Raw genomic sequence first — 18,820 nt, 5'->3', positions numbered from 1 at the left:
CAAGAGTCTTCTCCAACACCACAGTTCAAAAGCATCAATTCTTTGGCGCTCAGCTTTCTTTTTAGTCCAACTCTCACATCCATACATGACCACTGGAAAAACTATAGCCTCGACTAGACAGATTTTTGTTGGCAAAGTAATGTCTCTGCTTTTTAATATGCTGTCTATGTTGGTCATAACTATCCTTCCAAGGAAGCATCTAGGCTTCTGAAATTTACTATTTTTACTCATTATTGTGTCAAGAATCATCTATATTGTTAAGTATATCAGTAGTAACTATACTTCCCTGCTACTTGATTGTCCCTTTTAAAAATAAATAAATAATAGTTATATATTTATTCTTTTGACAAACATATTTTCAAGTCTTGTTTTTTGCTCTTATATATGACCCTGCTATGAAGCCATTCTTGTGCATGTGTAGTACAGATGTCCTTTTCATTATAGGGGACTGGAATGCAAAAGCAGGAAGTCAAGAAACACCTGAAGTAACAGGCAAATTTGGCCTTGGAGTACAGAACGAAGCAGGGCAAAGGCTAATAGAGTTTTTCCAAGAGAATGCACTGGTCACAGCAAACACCCTCTTCCAACAACACAAGCGGAGACTCTACACACAGACATCTCAGATGGTCAACACCGAAATCAGACTGATTGTATTCTTTGCAGCCAAAGATGGAGAAGCTCCATCCAGTAAGCGAAAACAAGACTGGGAGCTGACTGTGGCTCAGATCATGAACTCCTTATTGCCAATTCATACTGAAATTGAAGAAAGTAGGGAAAACCACTAGACCATTCAGGTATGACCTAAATCAAATCCCTTATGATTATACAGTGGAAGTGGGAAATAGATTTAAGGGACTAGATCTGATAGACAGAGTGCCTGATGAACTATGGATGGAGGTTCATGACATTGTACAGGAGACAGGGATCAAGACCATCCCCATGGAGACGAAATGCAAAAAGGCAAAATGGTTGTCTGAGGAGGTCTTACAAATAGCTGTGAAAAGAAGGGAAGTGAAAAGCAAAGGAGAAAAGGAAAGATATACCCATTTGAATGTAGAGTTCCAAAGAATAGGCTTTAGCTTTATGTGAACCAATAACTTCCAGATGTACAAGGTGGGTTTTCAGGAGGCAGAGGAAATAGAGATCAAATTGCCAACATTCATTGGATCATAATTAAGCAAGGAAATTTCAGAAAAAACAATCTACTTCTGCTTCATTGACTTTGATAAAGCCTTTGATTGTGTGGATCACAAGAAACTGTGGAAAACTCTTAAAGTGGGGAATACCAGACCTCCTCACTTCTCTACTGAGGTAACTGTAAGCAGTCAAGAAGCAACAGTTAGAAATGTACATGGAATAACTGGTTCCAAATAGGGAAAGATGTACCACAAGTCTGCGTATTGTCACTCTGCTTATTTAACTTATATGCAGAGTACATCATGTGAAATGCCAGGCTGGATGAATCACAAGCTGGAATCAAGATTGCTGGGAGAAATATCAATACTGCTGGGAAAGATTGAAAGCATAAAGAGGCAGGGCAGAGGATGAGATATTTGGATAGGATCACTGACTCAACAGACATGAATTTGCAAAAACTCTGGGAGAGAGTGAATGACAGAGGAGCCTGGCATCCTGCAGTCCATGGATTCGCAGACAGTAGGAGCTGTCTTAGAAGCTGAACAGCAGCAATAAATTCCTTGACTGTTAAGTTACATTGAGTCCTTTCTGTATCTTCAAACACACAAGACAGACTGATCTAGACAATATTCCCACAGACCATAGCACTTCTAGGTCTCTTGGTAAATCTGTTTGGCAGCTGTCCCTTCCTGTTCTCAAATATCAAAGTCCAAAACCTGCGAGCATCTGAAAATGTTATGTTGTCTAGTATATACAGCTGCAGAATGAGCATAAAAGGTGGGTGGGGGGGGGTGGAAAGTAAGTGGGCAAGGCCTAAGTTTACCTCTTGGTAAGCCTGTATTTGCATGCCAATGACAAAATCTCTCTTATCGAAGGTTAACTTTCCCTGGCTTGCATCAGGCATGTCCATTGACTCAAGCTTCTTAAACTTGGCCTATTCAAATAATTCTGCGGATCAGATATAGAATTTGAGCATTCCACATTTAAGGATTATATTTAAGGATGATATTGGTCAGTATTCTTCAGAGAAACACAGTCGATAGAATATACATGGCTATATTATGGAAGTTCATGAGGCTATTGAGACTAAAAAGTCCCATTATCTACTCTCTGTAAACTGAAGAACCAGGGAACCTAAGAGTATAATTCAGTTTGAGTCCAAATGCTCAAGAACCAGGAGTTCTGAACTATAAAGTCAGGAAAAGAAGTACTTTTTATGTGTTTTAGATCAAGAAGGGCGACAGAATTCACCTTTCCTCTTTTGTTCTACACTGGTCCTCAGTGGATTGGATCATGCCTGCCTACATGGGTAAAGGAAGATCTTTACTCAGTCTACTGAATCAAATGCTAATCTCTTCCAGAAGTAACCCACAAACAATATTTTTAACAGCTCTCTGAACATCCCTTAGCCCAATCAATTTAACACATACAATTAACAATCATAATCCAAAATCACTGCAGATGATGACTGCTGCCATGAAATTAAAAGACGCTTACTTTTTGGAAGGAAAGTTATGGCCAATATAGACAGCATATTAAAAAGCAGAGACATTATTTTGTCAACAAAAGTCCATCGAGTCAAGGCTTTGGTTTTTCCAGTAGTTATGTATGGATATGAAATTTGGACTATAAAGAAGGCTGAGTGCAGAAGAATTGATGCTTTTGAACTGTGGTGTTGAAGACTCTTGAGGGTCCCTTGGACTGCAAGAAGATCTGCAATAACTGCAAGAAGATCCAACCAGTCCATCCTAAAGGAAATCAGTTCTGGGTGTTCATTGGAAGGACTAATGTTGAAGCTGAAACTCCAATACTTTGACCACCTAATGCGAACAGCTGACTCATTTGAAAAGACACTGTTGCTGGGAAAGATTGAGGGCAGGAGAAGAGGATGACAGAGGATGAGATGGTCGGATGGCATCACTGACTCAATGGGCACGAGTTTGAGTAAACTCCGGGAGTTGGTGATGGATAGGGAGGCCTGGCGTGCTGCGGTTCATGGGGTCACAAAGAGTCGGACACGACTGAGTGACTGAACTGAACTGAATGATTCAGTAGATTTAAGGATTTTGATATCTCAGATGAAATATTCACCATCATCTCTCTGTCTTTAGTTTTAGATACACTATCCCAGGAACTCTGAGTACCTCCTGATTACCTTCTGACTTTACAAAGTCACTTTTACACTAGTAAACAGAGCCAATGCAATGCATTCTTTTTGCTAATAGTATAGCTAGTAGAACTACATGGCAAAATAAGCTATGCATCTATATATTTCTCAGTTATAGTTCTATACATTATTTTAATATATAAAATTTCTGTTTGGAGATTATCACTTTGGACTCCTATGACTGTGGTAAATTACTAGTCTTTGTGGTGAGTTCATGTTTACATTGACTTTACCACATAAAACTTCATACTGTAGCCAAGGAAACCATATGATAATGATGACCAAAATGAATTTTAACATTTTGTTAAATTTTCCAACCCACGTACAGCCAATGCATACTCTTCAAAAACCATATCACAGTAACACTTTCCTATTTAGAATTACTATACAGATATTTTGCTTATCTACTCCATAAATAAAAAGGCCTTGGGGGGGAGGGGAAAGGCATTATACTTACTAAAGGTGAGTGTGGGGGTGTACTCCTTTATTTATTTTAATGTAACTATAGCATAATTCACTTAATGAGTATTGGATTGAGTTTTCAAATAGTATCATGACTATAAGTAAATTGATAGGAAAGTGGATAACAATGAATTAAGGAGTACTGGCAGCCTAAGTCACTGTTTATCTCTTTAGAGGTAGACAGAATTCAAATTGCCTTCATTAACTGAGCAATATGATGTGGAAAATGAGCTTCGTACTTATCAAGAGGCTCTTTCATTTGTATTTTTGCTAAACTTTCAAGTTTCTGTTTTCTAGGTGCTTAAGAGCTCTGAATGGTCTTCCCTGGTGTCTCAGAGGTTAAAGTGTCTGCCTGCAATGCGGCAGACCTGGGTTTGATCCCTGGGTCGGGAAGAACCCCTGGAGAAAGAAATGGCAACCCACTCCAGTACTCTTGCCTGGAGAATCCCCTTGGATGGAGGAGCCTGGTGGGCTACAGTCCATGAGGTCACAAAGAGTCGGACATGACTGAGCTCTCTCTCTCTCTCTCTGAAGAGCTCTGAATAGAAGAGAAGAGAATATTTTCAGGTAGGTAAGCCAGGGGATATTGGAGGACTAAAGAAACAAAAAAAAATTTATTAATGAAGATGTCAGAATTGTGCCTGTATATCTGTGATACAAAAAGACAGTCTTACAGAAAGAATCTAGACTGTACAAATGCATTAATTCTCCACACATTCATCAGTACCACAACAAAGCTGGAGGTTTTTCCTTTGATAAATGATCAATACTTCATACGACATTACCCTAGCCACCCTGCTGTTGCTAGTTAAAAGTGTGAATTTCAACTAAGCAGTAAATCTTTATGGTGTTATATCTTGAACAGTTAACTTCTCACTTAATCGCCTACAATTCTGAACACTATTATTCTGCAGAATCATTTTCTTTAAGCTCATTCAATAGGAAAAATATTCTTACTGGACCAGTAGAGAAATATCAGTATTTTAATCCAAATGAAACACTAAATATTGAATAACAGTTTTGTTTGGGTTTTTAATGATATGCATATGTACAGAATTATTTTACTTCTATGGCATAAGTGAAGAGGCAATCAAATGTATTAGTACATGCTGCTGTTGTTCAGTTGCCCAGTCGTGTCTGCCTCTTTGCGACCTCATGGGCTACACAGTCCCTGCCCCGTCCCTCACCATCTCCCGGAGTTTGCCCAAGCTCATGTTCATCGCATCAGCGATGCCACCCAGCCATTTCATCCTCTGATGCCTTCTTCTCCTTTTGCCCTCAATCTTTCCCAGCATCAGGGATTTTTCCTGTGAGTCAACAGTTTGCATCAGATGACCAAAATACTGAAGCTATAGCTTCATCATCAGTCCTTCCAGTGAATATTTAGGGTTGATCTCCCTAAAGATTAACTAGTTCGATCTTCTTGCAGTCCAAGGGACTTTCAGGAGCCTTCTCCAGCACCACAGTTCAAAGGCATCAATTCTCTGGTGCTCTGCCTTCTTTATGGTCCAGCTCTCACAACCGTACATGACCACTGGGAAGACTATGGCCTCGATTATATAAACCTTTGTTGGTAGAGTAATGTCTCTGCTTTTCAACACACTGTCTAGGTTTGTCATTGTTTTCCTGCCAAGAAGCAACCATCTTCTGATTTCACAGCTGCAGTCACCACCTGCAGTGATCTTGGAGCCCAAGAAGAGGAAATCGGTCACCACTTCCACCTTTCCCCTTCTATGTGTCAGGCAGCAATGGGGCCGGATGCCATGATCTTACTTTTATTGTTTTTTAATGTTTAGCTTTAAGCCAGCTCTTTCACTCTCCTCCCTCACCCTCATCAAGACACTCTTTAGTTCCTCTTTGCTTTCTGCCATTAGAGTGGTATCATCCATATATCTGAGGTTGTTGTTGTTTCCCCCGCCTATCTTGATTCCAGATTGTAACTCATCCAGCCCTGCATTTCTCATGATGTGCTCAGCATATAGGTTAAACAAACAGGGTGACAGCAGACAGCCCTGTCGTACTCCTTTCTCTACCTTAAACCAATCAGTTGTTCCATACAGGCTTCTAACTGTTGCTTTTTGACCCGCACACAGGTTTCTCAAGGGACAGGTAAGATGGTCTGGTATTCCCATCTCTCTAAGAGCTTTCCAAGATACATGGACTGAGTTAAAAGTCCACAGACTTGATTGTACATGTCTAGCTCCTATTTCCTATTTTTTTTAATTCTTTCCCACATATATATTCCTAGAAAGTCTTCAATCACACAAACCACATAAGCATCCATAATACCAATCATACTCAACTCAATGGGAAAATTCTCATTTCCTATGTCACTTCAAATGCCTCTATACCTTTAAAAAAAAAAAAAGACAGTTTTAAAAAGTATTGGTTCATGTCTGGAAAAGTTCAGCTAATAGAAGACACATTTAAAGGATCTGTGAGGCTTTCTTGATGATTTTAATATTTTAACAGAAAATATAGACCATTTAACAGGCATCATTTCCTTATATAGAATTTTTTAAAAAATTAAATTTATGAGGCCCTAAAGTCAAATTAATACAACTTCAAAGATATAAATATAAAATATTTTAACAATTAGACTCATTATTGGAATAAAATACAATTTTTTTCTTTTCAGAAATTTAGAAGAATGTCTTTTCCCTGAAAGTAAATGCAGTTTTTCCTGTGTCAGCAAAATTCTACCATTATAAGTGCTACTTTTCTCAATTATTTGGAATGAATATATTTTCAATCATTTAAAACCATTTAAGCAATTGCCTTGAGGAACTGTGAATTACTTCATTAGAATGCCTGTGTGATACTAATAAAAATAGACATATTTTATTTTAAATGAATTATGTATCAAGTCACTATGGGCCAACTATCATGTTGTAAATATTTTATTATTAGATGCTCAGGTACAGAATAAGTTAAACATGCCTGAATATGTACTGCTTATGCACTTAAAGCACCGCTCCTTACAATATTTTCAGCACTGCAATGTAAGGTAAAGAATTTGAAATCAAGTGCACAGTTTGTTAGCAGCTTCTTGAGCCAATGATCGGTTAGCCAGAAATATACACCTGTTTCACTCCAAAGTATCTGGCTTTTCATTGGACTATAGTGAATTCTCCCAGCGTAATTGTTATTCTTCAAACCGGTTCTTAAAAATGAAATCATAATTTTATATTATAGAAAATACACCTATTACAATAATTCAAAAGATCATCTTGTTTAATACTAGGTTTTGTATTTCCTTGTGGAAAACAGGATGTTATTTATTATATTTTCTTTCTTTGAAAATTAATGTTATTTTAAATTTAACCCAATCTGGTTCATTCTATCCATAATGTATTTGAACCCTGCATGATCTAATAATGCAAAGATATTACACTAATCCAGCTAACTACATCTTCTAATGGACTAACAAAGCTTAACTTGATGGCTGGGCTTAACTCATCAAGGAGGAATTCATAGTTTTACTAATGGATTAGTTGTCATTAAACAATGCATACTTGAATTTTAAACATTCTATTGTGGTAAAAAAGGAAAATGTTTGTCTTGATTATAATGATTATGGAGATGCTGATTTATGAATCTTATAAATCTAGAAGTTGTAATTCTGTGAATATTTTTAAAACACAATTTGAAGTATGAATTGTTTCCTAGAAACAAACACATGCTTCCTGTATCAAGTAGCCATATTTTTAGCTGTTGAGCTTTTTTTTCTCTGCCCAGAGAATTACATTGACATTAATTATATAATAATAAAAACATCAATATTCAATGAATGAGAATTTTTCAACATATACTTTTACCCTAACAAAGAAAATTTCCTTATGTAATTATTAAAATACATTCATGAAAAATATATTCTTTTTTTTTCAAGCTATACTTTTTTATTTGAGCAGATTTTATGATTGAGCAGATTTTAAAAAGCTTCATAACAACTTCTTATATTGTTTTGGTAAAATGCTTCAAATCCTCTTTTAAAATGATAAAGTTTTTTTTTTAATTTTTTTCCATTTATTTTTATTAGATGGAGGCTAATTACAATATTGTTGTGGTTTTTGCCATACACTGACATGAATCAGCCATGGATTTACATGTGTTCCCCATCCTGAACCCGCTCCCACCTCCCTCCCAATCCCATCCCTCTGGGTCATCCCAGTGCTAAAGAAACAAACATTGTCAACATTCTTATTTCAATATTCTTGTTGCAGGCACTGTGTTAGGTACTAGGGACCTAAGTCAAAACTTGGTTTGTAGATTATAAGAAAGAACACTGAAGTCTAATGAAAATTAGTAAGAATGTCCCCACCCCCTAAATATATGTCAGTTCAAAGAGATTTCTGAACTATAAATTTTTTCATCGATCTAGAAGTAGGAAAAGACTAATGGGGTCTTTAACACAACTTTTTCCAAATGTGTTCCATGGAACACTATTGCAGAAGACAGTAGTTTCACGAAATAAATGAATGCTTCTTATGGTCAAACAATCATGGTGCAAAATCAATGGTGGAGAAAACTGCTGGTGGTTTAGCATGAATCAAGGGAGTGGGTGCATGTGAAGTAAAATGTCTGTTTGTAAAATGTCTGTTTGAAGAAAATGTCTTGTGGAGTTGTTTGAGTGGTAGCTGAACTAGCTGAGCTTTTTCATTATTTTTGCATATCAGAATAATTGCAAGGATTAGAAAACTGATAGATATGTTGCAATGGAGTTGTAAGAATCTGGTTTCTATAAAAGTAAAGATATCATACAAAAACAATAACTTATGTAGTTGTATCAGATTGGGAGACCAAGGAAAGGATAAGAGACAAAAGAGAAGCAGAAAAATTTTACAGATTAGAAAGGTGATAATGGAAACCACCCCAATCCACACACACACACACAAAAGATATGGTAGAAGCTACACCACCAATGTCAAACAAGGTTAAGTTTCAAGTGGAAACAATGGAATTAAGTGTTTAAAAAAACAGTAGAATTTGCTTAATGCATGTCTCATGACTTGAATATTATAGAATCTTCTAAATGACTTATTATAGAAAACAAAATTCAATTTAGAGTATTTATACAGTACACTGTAAAGGTTTAATCTTTAATCAAAAGCCACATGAAAAATTACTATTGTGTAATAACTCATACATATTCTTGTTATAAAATGTTATAAAAGGCCTCATATTTGGTGATTCTAAAAACAAATTATTTATTGAGCTTAAGATTATAAATTAGCAAATTACTTGGGCATTCTAAAAAAATAAAATAAAATAATAAAACTATGCACTTACCATCATGATTAGGATTTCCTAGTGTCCATGGCTCATCTGAGTCAAAATGAGTATCTCCCCCAATTCCTGGTCCAGGGAAATAGGCGTGTGCCAAAAACCCTCCCTCTCCATCAAAAGGAGAACTGTCTCCATGAAAGCCAGATGCAAAAATGATGGTTATATCCACATCACGTTTGCCATTTTCTAATTCACTGTAGGGAACTTCCTCAAATGTCAGAGGAGTGACATTCTGCCACACGTCAAAGGCACGACGAATAGCTTTACGGGTTTCAGGGTCTCCCACTTTTGGAGTTACGTTCTTTATACTGAAATTTAGAAAAAAAACCATAATCAGTATGACTTTATTATCTATAACCTGACCTATTACACATTGACTTTTTACATATTTTCATCACTTCAGCTGAGTAAAGAAATTAGAAAATGTCTCTTAGTAAGTAGGAAAGAAACTAATTCTTTCTCTCCCTATAGCTAAATTTCACTATGCTGGGTCATTAAATTCTCAGCAGTATAGTAATCATCTACCAAGGCTATAAGAGATCTTTTCTGCAGAATGGTTAACACTGGGGTAGTTAGATCAATCATCACTTTGTCTCCTGAACAATAATAGAAAAGTGGCTTTGCCAAATGATCAAACAGGTACAGCAGTTTTAAGCTGAAATAAAAAATTCAATTTATGTATGGTAATAATTACTTTTAGGGGCACACTATTTTGTACACACATTACTTCCAAACAATGTCTTTATGCTCATATCATGAATAATTCAGTGAACACAAAGTTATTTCTGTTTTTAAATAAAAGGTCAGTTAACTACAGTTTCTGATGTCAACTCTTCTCTTATATATTTAATTATTCATAGTCAAAGCCATGTGAGTGAATAGCTCTTTAATACAAATATTTAACAGTTATATGAATTTGAAGAGGTAACTTGGACACTAACTTATTTTTCTTGAGGCTAATAACATATGGGAAAAATTATAAATTTTTTTTACTATTTAGCACTGATCAGATATTTCTCTTTTATCACTTATTTTACTATTTTCTAAATAGAACATAAACTAAACAAATATATATGTACATACTTAAGTATTTTATATTGTGGTAGTATAAGATCATACATCTTTGCAAAAAGTAAAGAGTAAATTTCACACGGGTTATAAATAAGTTTCAGACCATTTCAACCAATAATTTTATACTGATGAATCCATGAGTTTCACTAAGGGAATATCTTAATGCATAGTGAAAGTGAAAGTGAAGTCGCTCAGTCGTGTCCGACTCTTTGCGACCCCATGGACTGTAGCCCACCAGGCTCCTCCGTCCATGGGATTCTCCAGGCAAGAATACTGGAGTGGGTTGCCATTTCCTTCTCCAGGGGATCTTCCCGACCCAGGGATCGAACCCAGGTCTCCCACATTGCGGGCAGACGCTTTAACCTCTGAGCCACCAGGGAAGCCCGTAGGAGGGTATAATATTCTGGTGAATATTATTATTTTTTATTGTATGGAGGCCAAATGATATAAAAATTATGATGTCTCTATTACATGCCATAATATATACAGGATTTGAAATTTTAAATAGCAAAAATGACTTTGCTATTTTCAACTATTTATATGGAAAAATATTCAGGATAATTTCTGGTGGAAAAATAATATGCAGATTGTATTTTAACTCATCTGTAACTATATCAAGATAATTACAAACATTAGGCAGGAAATTAAGCATTTACAAAAAACATTTAATTGAGCATTTACTGTGAGCCAGGTGAGTATCTCACACCTATCATAGAAACAAAGGATCTGAGACTTAGATGAATTTAGAGAAAATTCAGAATGGTAAAGCTAGTTTTTTAACACAAATATCATGACTCAAGAATCAATTATATTAAACTCTAGACTACACAAATAAAACAAGGTTTACACTATTTTCTAATCCATATTATAGACCAGACTTATAATGAATATTTGATGATAAATATCATCTATTATATACAAGGAAAATAAGGGGGCAAACCAAGTGAAATTATCTATTTTTATTGGAGTATAGTCAAGTTACAATGTTCTATCAGCTGCAAGTGAACAGCAATGTGAATCAGTTACACAGATACATACGTTCATGCTTTTTTAGGGTCTTTTCCCATATAGCCAGACACAGAGTACTGAAAAAAGTTCCCTATGATACACAGTGAGTTCTCAGTCATCTGTTGTATATATAATAGAATGTATATCTCAGTCCCTATCTCCCTATTTACCCGCTGCCACTTAATCCCTAGTTGGTTTTCTACATCAGTGATTGTGCTTCTGTATTGTAAATAAGTTCATTTTTACCTTTTTTTTTTTTTTTAGATTTTACATATAAGAAATATCATATGATATTTGTCTTTGTCTGTCTGACTTATTTCACTCAGTATGACAAAGTTTAGGTCCATCCATTTTGCTGCCAATGGCATTCTTTTGTTCTTTTTATAGCTAAGTAATACTCCATTGTATATATGTATCACTTCTTCTTTATACATTTCTCTGTTGATAGACACTGAGCTGAGCTTGTTTCCATGTCTTGACTATTGTAAACAGAGCTACAATGAGCACAGGGGTGCATAGATCTTTTTGAATTGTGGTTTTTCTCAGGGTATATGCCTAGGAATGGGATTGCTAGGTCACATGTTAGTTCCATTTTTACTTTTTAAAGAACCATCATATTATCCTCTGATGCTAAATTCCGATGCTGTAAAGAACAATAGTGTATAGGAACCTTGAATGTTAGGTCTATGAATCAAGGTAAATTGGAAGTTGTCAAACAGGAAATGGTTAAGAGTGAACATTAACATTTTAGGAATTGATGAATTAAAATGGAGTGGAATGGGTGAATTTGACTCAGATGACCATTATATCTACTACTGTGGGCAGGAATCCCTTAGAAGAAATGGAGTAGCCATCAGTAGTCAACAAAAGACTCTGAAATTCAGTACTTGGATGCAAACTCAAAAATGACAGAATGATCTCTGTTTGTTTCCAAGGCAAACCATTCAATATCATGGTAATCCAAGTCTATGCCCCAATCAGTAATGCTGAAGAAACTGAAGTTGAATGGGTCTATGAAGATCTACAATACCTTCTAGAACTAACACCCCAAAAAGATGTCCTTTTCAGTATAGGGGACTGGAATGCAAAAGTAGGAAGTCAAGAGATACATGGAGTAACAGGCAAATTTGGCTTTGGAGTACAAAATGAAGCAGGGCAAAAGCTAATAGAGTTTTGCCAAGAGAATGCACAGGTCATAGGAAACACCCTCTTCCAAGAACACAAGAGAAGACTCTACACATGGACATCACCAGATGGTCAACACCGAATTCAGATTGATTACATTCTTTGCGGCCAAAGATGGAGAAGCTCTGTACCGTCAGCAAAAACAAGATTAGGAGCTGACTGTGGTTCACATCATGAACTCCTTATTGCCAAATTCAGACTTAAATTGAAGAAAGTAGGGAAAACCACTAGACTATTCAGGTATGACCTAAATCAAATCCCTTATGATTATACAGTGGAAGTGACAAACAGATTCAAGGGATTAGATGTAATAGACAGAGTGCCTGATGAACTATGGATGGAGGTTCATGACATTGTACAGGAGACAGGGATCAAAACCATCCAAAAGAAAAAGAAATGCAAAAAGGCAAAATGGTTGTCTGAGGAGGCCTTACAAATAGCTAAGGAAAGAAGAGAAGCTAAAGGCAAAGGAGAAAAGGAAAGATATACCCATTTGAATGCAGAGTTCCAAAGAATAGCAAAGAGAGATAAGAAATCCTTCCTCAGTGATCAATGCAAAGAAACAGAGGAAAACAATAGAATGGGAAAGACTAGAGGTATCTTCAAGAAAATTTGATATACCAAGGGAAAAATTTCATGCAAAGATGGGCACAATAAAGTATGGAAATGGTATGGACCTAACAGAAGCAGAAGATACTATGAACAGGTGGTAAGAATACACAGAAGAACTAAACAAAAAAAAGATCTTCATGACCCAGATAACCACGATGGTGTGATCATTAACCTAGAGCCAGACATCCTGGAATGCAAAATCAAGTGGGCCTTAGAAAACATCACTACAAACAAAGCTAGTGGAGATCATGCAATTCCAGTTGAGCGATTTCAAATCCTAAATGATGATGCTGTTAAAGTGCTACACTCAGAATGCCAGCAAATTTGGAAAATTCAGCAGTGGCCACAGGACAAGAAAAGGTCAATTTTCATTTCAATCCCAAAAAAAGGAAATACTAAAGAATGCCCAAACTACTGCACAATTACACTCATGTCACACGCTAGCAAAGTAATGCTCAAAATTCTCCAAGCCAGGCTTCAACAGTATGTAAATCGTGAACTTCCAGATGTTCAAACTGGATTTATAAAAGGCAGAGGAACCAGAGATCAATATGTCAACATCCGCTGGATCATCAAAAAAGCAAGTGTTCCACAAAAACATATACTTCTGCTTTATTGACTATGCCAAAGCCTTTGACTTTGTGGATCACAACAAACTATGGAATTTTCATAGAGATCTGGGACTATCAGACTGCCTTACCTGCCTCCTGAGAAATCTGTATGCTGGTCAAGAAGCAACAGTTAGAACTGGATGGAACAATGGACTGGTTCCAAACTGGGGAAGAAGAAGGTCAAGGCTGTAGATTGTCACCCTGCCTATTTAACTTATGTGCGGAGTACATCATGTGAAATGCTGGGATGGATGAAGCACCAGCTGGAATCAAGACTGACAGGAGAAATATCAATAACATCAGATATGCAGATGACACCACCCTTATGGTAGAAAGCGAAGAAGAACTAAAGGCTCTTGATAAAAGTGAAAGAGGAGAGTGAAAAAGTTGGCTTAAAACTCAACATTCAGAAAACTAAGATCATGGCACCCAGTCCCATCACTTCCTGGCAAACAGATGGTGAAACAATGGAAACAGTGACAGACTTTATTTTTTTGAGTGCTCAAATCACTGCAGATGGTGACTGCAGCCATGAAAATAAAAGACACTTGCTCCTTGGAAGGAAAGCTATGACCAACCTAGACAGCACATTAAAAAGCAGAGACATCACTTTGCCAACAAAGGTTTGTCTAGTCACAGCAATGGTGTTTCCAGCAGTTATGTATGGATGTGAGAGCTGGACTATAAAGAAAGCTGAGTGCCAAAGAATTGATGCTTTCGAACTGTGGTGTTGGAGAAGACTCTTGAGAGTCCCTTGGACAGCAAGGATATCAAACCTGTCAATCCTAAAGGAAGACAATCCTGAACAGTCATTGGAAGGACTGGTGCTAAAGCTGAAACTCCCAATACTTTGGCCACCTGATGGGAAGAACTGACTCATTTGAAAAGACCCTGATGCTGGGAAAGATTGAAGGTGGGAAGAGAAGGGGACGACAGTGGATGAGATGGTTGGAGGGCATGACCGAGTCTATGGATGTGAGTTTGAGTCATCTCTGGGAGTTGGTGATGGACAGGGAGGCCTGGAGTGCTGCAGTCCATGGGGTCGCAGAGAGTCAGATACAGCTGAGTGACTGAACTGAACTGATACTGTCCTCCACAGTGGCTGTACTGATTTCCATTCCCACCAAAAGCAGAAGAGGGGGGCTGTTCCTTACATCCTCGCCAGCATTTATTGTTTATAGAATTTTTGGTGATGGCCATTCTGACCAGTGTGAGGTGACACCTCATTGCAGTTTTGATTTGCATATCCCTAATAATTAATGATGTGGAGTATGTTTTCATTTCTTCTTTGGCCATCTATGTTTTTTATTCAGATAAATGTCTATTTAGATCTTCTGCCCATTTTCTGATTGGGTTTTTTAATTTACATTGAGCTTCATGAGTTTTTTTTAAATTTAATTTGGAGATTAATTCCTTTTCAGTTGCTTCATTTGCAAAGAGTTTCCCCCAATTTGAGGGTTGTCTTCTGTTTTGTTTATGGTTTCCCTTCCTAATTACCTGTTTGATGGCTGATTGAGCATGCAGATTAATGTTTTAACTTTGAAATTTGTCTAATTTTCCTTGCAGTCTTATATTTTCTTCCCCACCTTAGCAGATTGCAGAATAAGTATTTTTATGACTTATTATTTCAAAGAACATACTACATCATGGGTACTGCTCTAGGTGCTAGACATATTGCTGTGAATAAGTCTCTGATCTTGTAGAACTTATTTTAGTGATAAGAGATAAACAATAAAAATACAGTTATGTATGGTTATAAATGAGTGGTGAGGAATGAGATGAGTAGATGATAAATGGGATATCGGTGACAAATAGAGCCCTACATGCCTCAGACTGAACTTCCAGCCAGTTCAGATGGTGCATCTGTTTAGTGAACTGGTGGCAAATGACCACTCAGGACAGTGATATGAGTTGAAAGAGAACTGGCAGGGAATGGGTTATATTCTGTGAAAGCAAACCACTGGAGGGTTTTAAGCAGAGAAGTATCCTATTATTCCAGTTTACAAAGATCAGTACTCCTGATGAAAAATGACAAGGGGGACAAAATTGGACACAGTAAAACATTTCAAAAGTTTAAGCAACAGAAATTAGAGACATGTACTAGAGAGGCTATTATGGAGATATGAAGAGTTAGACCATTTCAGTTTACGCTCTGCTAATAAATTTTTAATGGGAATTAGTGTTGGATTGAATGTGCAATGGAGAAACTGCTTTATTTTCAAACAGGATAACCTTACAATTAAGAAAATAAATGAAACTGTATTGGTATGATAGACATATAAGCATACAATGGTTCTGAGAATAATGAAGCAATATAATAAAAAATAATAAATGTGGAGTACAATTTGGACTTGAAAACACGTCATTATGTTTTTCAAAGCTATGCACTGATGAGTTTCCAAAATGTGCTTAACTACAATATTTGTGATGTCATTAATAAATACAAGACACGAGTATCTTTTCAAATTACAGTTTTATGCAAATATATGCCCAGGAATGGGATTGCTGGATCATATGGGAGTTTTATATCTTTTTTAAGGAACCTCAATGCTATTCTCCATAATGGTTGTAGCAACTTACATTCCCACTTAAATGCTCTCTGGTGTTCATTGCAGCATTATTTACAGTGGCCAAGATATGGAAGCAACCTAAATGTCCACCAACAGAGGAATGGATAAAGAAAATGTGGCACATGTATACAATGGAATATTACTCAACCATAAAGTAGAACAAAACAATGTCATTTGCAGCAACACAGATGGACCTAGAGATTATCATGTAAAGTGAAGTCAGACAAAGACTAATTTCATATGACATCACTTATGTGTGGAATATAATAGAAATTATACAAATAGACTTTTTTTTACAGAACAGAAGCATACTCACAGACCTCAAAGTCAAACTTGTGGTTACCAGGGAGCAAACATGGGGGCAAGTGATAGACTGAGAGTTTGGGATCGACATAAACATGCTGCTATAACTAAAAGTGACCTACTGTATTATACATGGATGTCTACGCAACATTCTGTGCTGATCTATGTGGGGAATGAACCTGAAAAAGAATATATATATATATATATATATACTTTCACATTATTGTAAATCTGAAACTAACACATAACTGTAAATCGTCTCTATTCTAGTAAAAAAATATATATGATACATTAGTGCACTTCAAAGTTAGACCTGGAATTCTGAATTAGATGCACACAAAAAACAATTTAGAAATCTGATTGCCATTAAGAGATGCATTTTGTATTTACTAATAACTGAAATAATTAAGGGTGCAGAAAGATCATGTGATATTAAAAGTAAAATAACTTATTCTTGATATTCTAGTATATAATACATAAAATTGCTAATATATATTTGCAAAAATATGATACAATAAAATAAAAAATGTTATATTTTAAAAACAAAGTAATTTAATTTTAAAGTGCTTTTACTTTATCTTTTTTGGCAGAAATACAATGGTTATAGTTAACATTTTTCATTTTAACAAGACAGTATTTTCACTTTTTAAATTCTCTACTGGGCATTTTCATGATTCTATCTTAATGATTCTCTTAAATTTCAGTTTGGTAAATTTTTTAAACTTTCCCTTAATAATAATAAATATTATCTTTAATAATCACATCTTACACAATGCTACATAATAAAATTGACCAAATGGGAAATTTAAGACATCATTTTTCAACAGAACAATTGGTACTGAAGGCAAAGTATGCTAACTTATTTTTAAGGTTACTGTTGAAAGTCAGGATTCACTAGTTTTAACTTCATTGAGTTGATACCAATTCATTTAATTAAAAAATTGTATACTAATAATGGAGTATTTTTCCTTCCTGCTTTAACAGAGTGATGAATTTTTTCCAAAATTAGAGTATCAGTTTCTCTATAATATTAAAGTAAGAAAAAAAAGTAAATATTTTGGTGTTTGGTAGTATATACTAGCCAGCATATGAAAAGGCAGAAACATTGCTTTGCTGACAAAGGTCCATCTAGTCAAAGCTATGGTTTTTGCAGTGGTCATATATGGATGTGAGAGTTGGACTATAAAGAAAGTTGAGCACTGAAGAACTGATGCTTTTGAACTGTGGTGTTGGAGAACTCTTGAGAGTTACTCGAACTGCACGGAGATCCAACCAGTCCATCCTAAAGGAAATCGGTCCTGAGTATTCATTGGAAGGACTGATGTTGAAGCTGAAACTCCAATACTTTGGCCACCTGATGTGAAGAACTGACTCATTGGGAAAGACCCTGATGCTGGAAAAGATTGAAGGCGGGAGGAGAAGGGGACGACAGAGGATGAGATGGTTGGTGGCATAACCAACACAATGGAGATCAATTTGAGCAAGCTCCAGGAATTGGTGATGGGAAGCCTGGCGTGCTGCAGTTCATGGGGTTGCAAAGAGTCAGACACGACTGAACGACTGAACTGATTATATACTAAAAGTTTAGAAAAAACTTAAACTCTGCTTTACAGTCTCAATAATGTAGTGAAGTCGCTCAGTCGTGTCTGACTCTGCGACCCTATGGACTATAGCCTACCAGGCTCCTCTGTCCATGGGATTTTCCAGGCAAGAATACTGGAGTGGGTTGCCATTTCCTTCTCCAACAGAAGTTCTCAATAGAAAAACAAAAATTTCTCCATAATAAGTGAAATATTAAGTTTAGTTCACTATTTCTAGGGTAATTTTTTTTTTAATGTGAGAATTTGACATTTAAAGAAACTAAATTTGGGGAGAAAGACTTACTAACAAAACTCTATCAAAACTATAGGAATTACTTTTCTTTACTAGTTCTGTAAAATAAATTAATGTGAAATGTAAAATTGTCATACATTTGTTCATTCGAACATAAGTTACAGGAAATGTGAAACAAGGGCATTGACAAAGGTTTCGTCACTTTCAAATCAAGTAAACTCTAAGTACTTAAGAGAGTAAATTTTACCCAATGCCTAAAATTACTTTGTAGAGTCAGAATTCTCTAGTTTTAACATATTGGGTGCATACCAATTCTTTAATAAAATTTTATATACTGATAATGATTATCCCCCCTAAAGTTTTGATATAGTGATGAATCTTTCAAATTTTGAGTACTGTTTTTCTCTAATTTCAATATAAGAAAAAAACTTGAATACTTTGACATTTAGATAAGACACAGAGGGTATATGATATCCTTATGTCAAGATATTTTGGTATGACCAAGTCTAAATAACTTTTACTCAATTTAGTAGAGAAAAATAGTTGTTAAGAAAAGCATGTTATCATTTTATTAA

General features: G+C 35.9%; 1 protein-coding gene across 1 annotated transcript in view; it reads right to left on the bottom strand.

Moving 5' to 3' along the window:
* Positions 1-18,820, bottom strand: part of MMP16 (matrix metallopeptidase 16) — a 375,788-nt gene that overhangs the window by 139,906 nt on the left and 217,062 nt on the right. The window contains exon 4 of the mRNA XM_070477427.1: positions 9,056-9,360. Within this exon, the coding sequence (XP_070333528.1) occupies positions 9,056-9,360 (305 nt within the window). The remainder of the gene's footprint in view (positions 1-9,055; positions 9,361-18,820) is intronic.

This window comes from Odocoileus virginianus, chromosome 15 (genome assembly GCF_023699985.2).
Source record: "Odocoileus virginianus isolate 20LAN1187 ecotype Illinois chromosome 15, Ovbor_1.2, whole genome shotgun sequence".
Taxonomy (NCBI): Eukaryota; Metazoa; Chordata; class Mammalia; order Artiodactyla; family Cervidae; genus Odocoileus; species Odocoileus virginianus.
The sequence above is the reverse complement of the archived record's forward strand: the minus strand, read 5'-3'. Positions and strand labels throughout refer to the sequence as shown.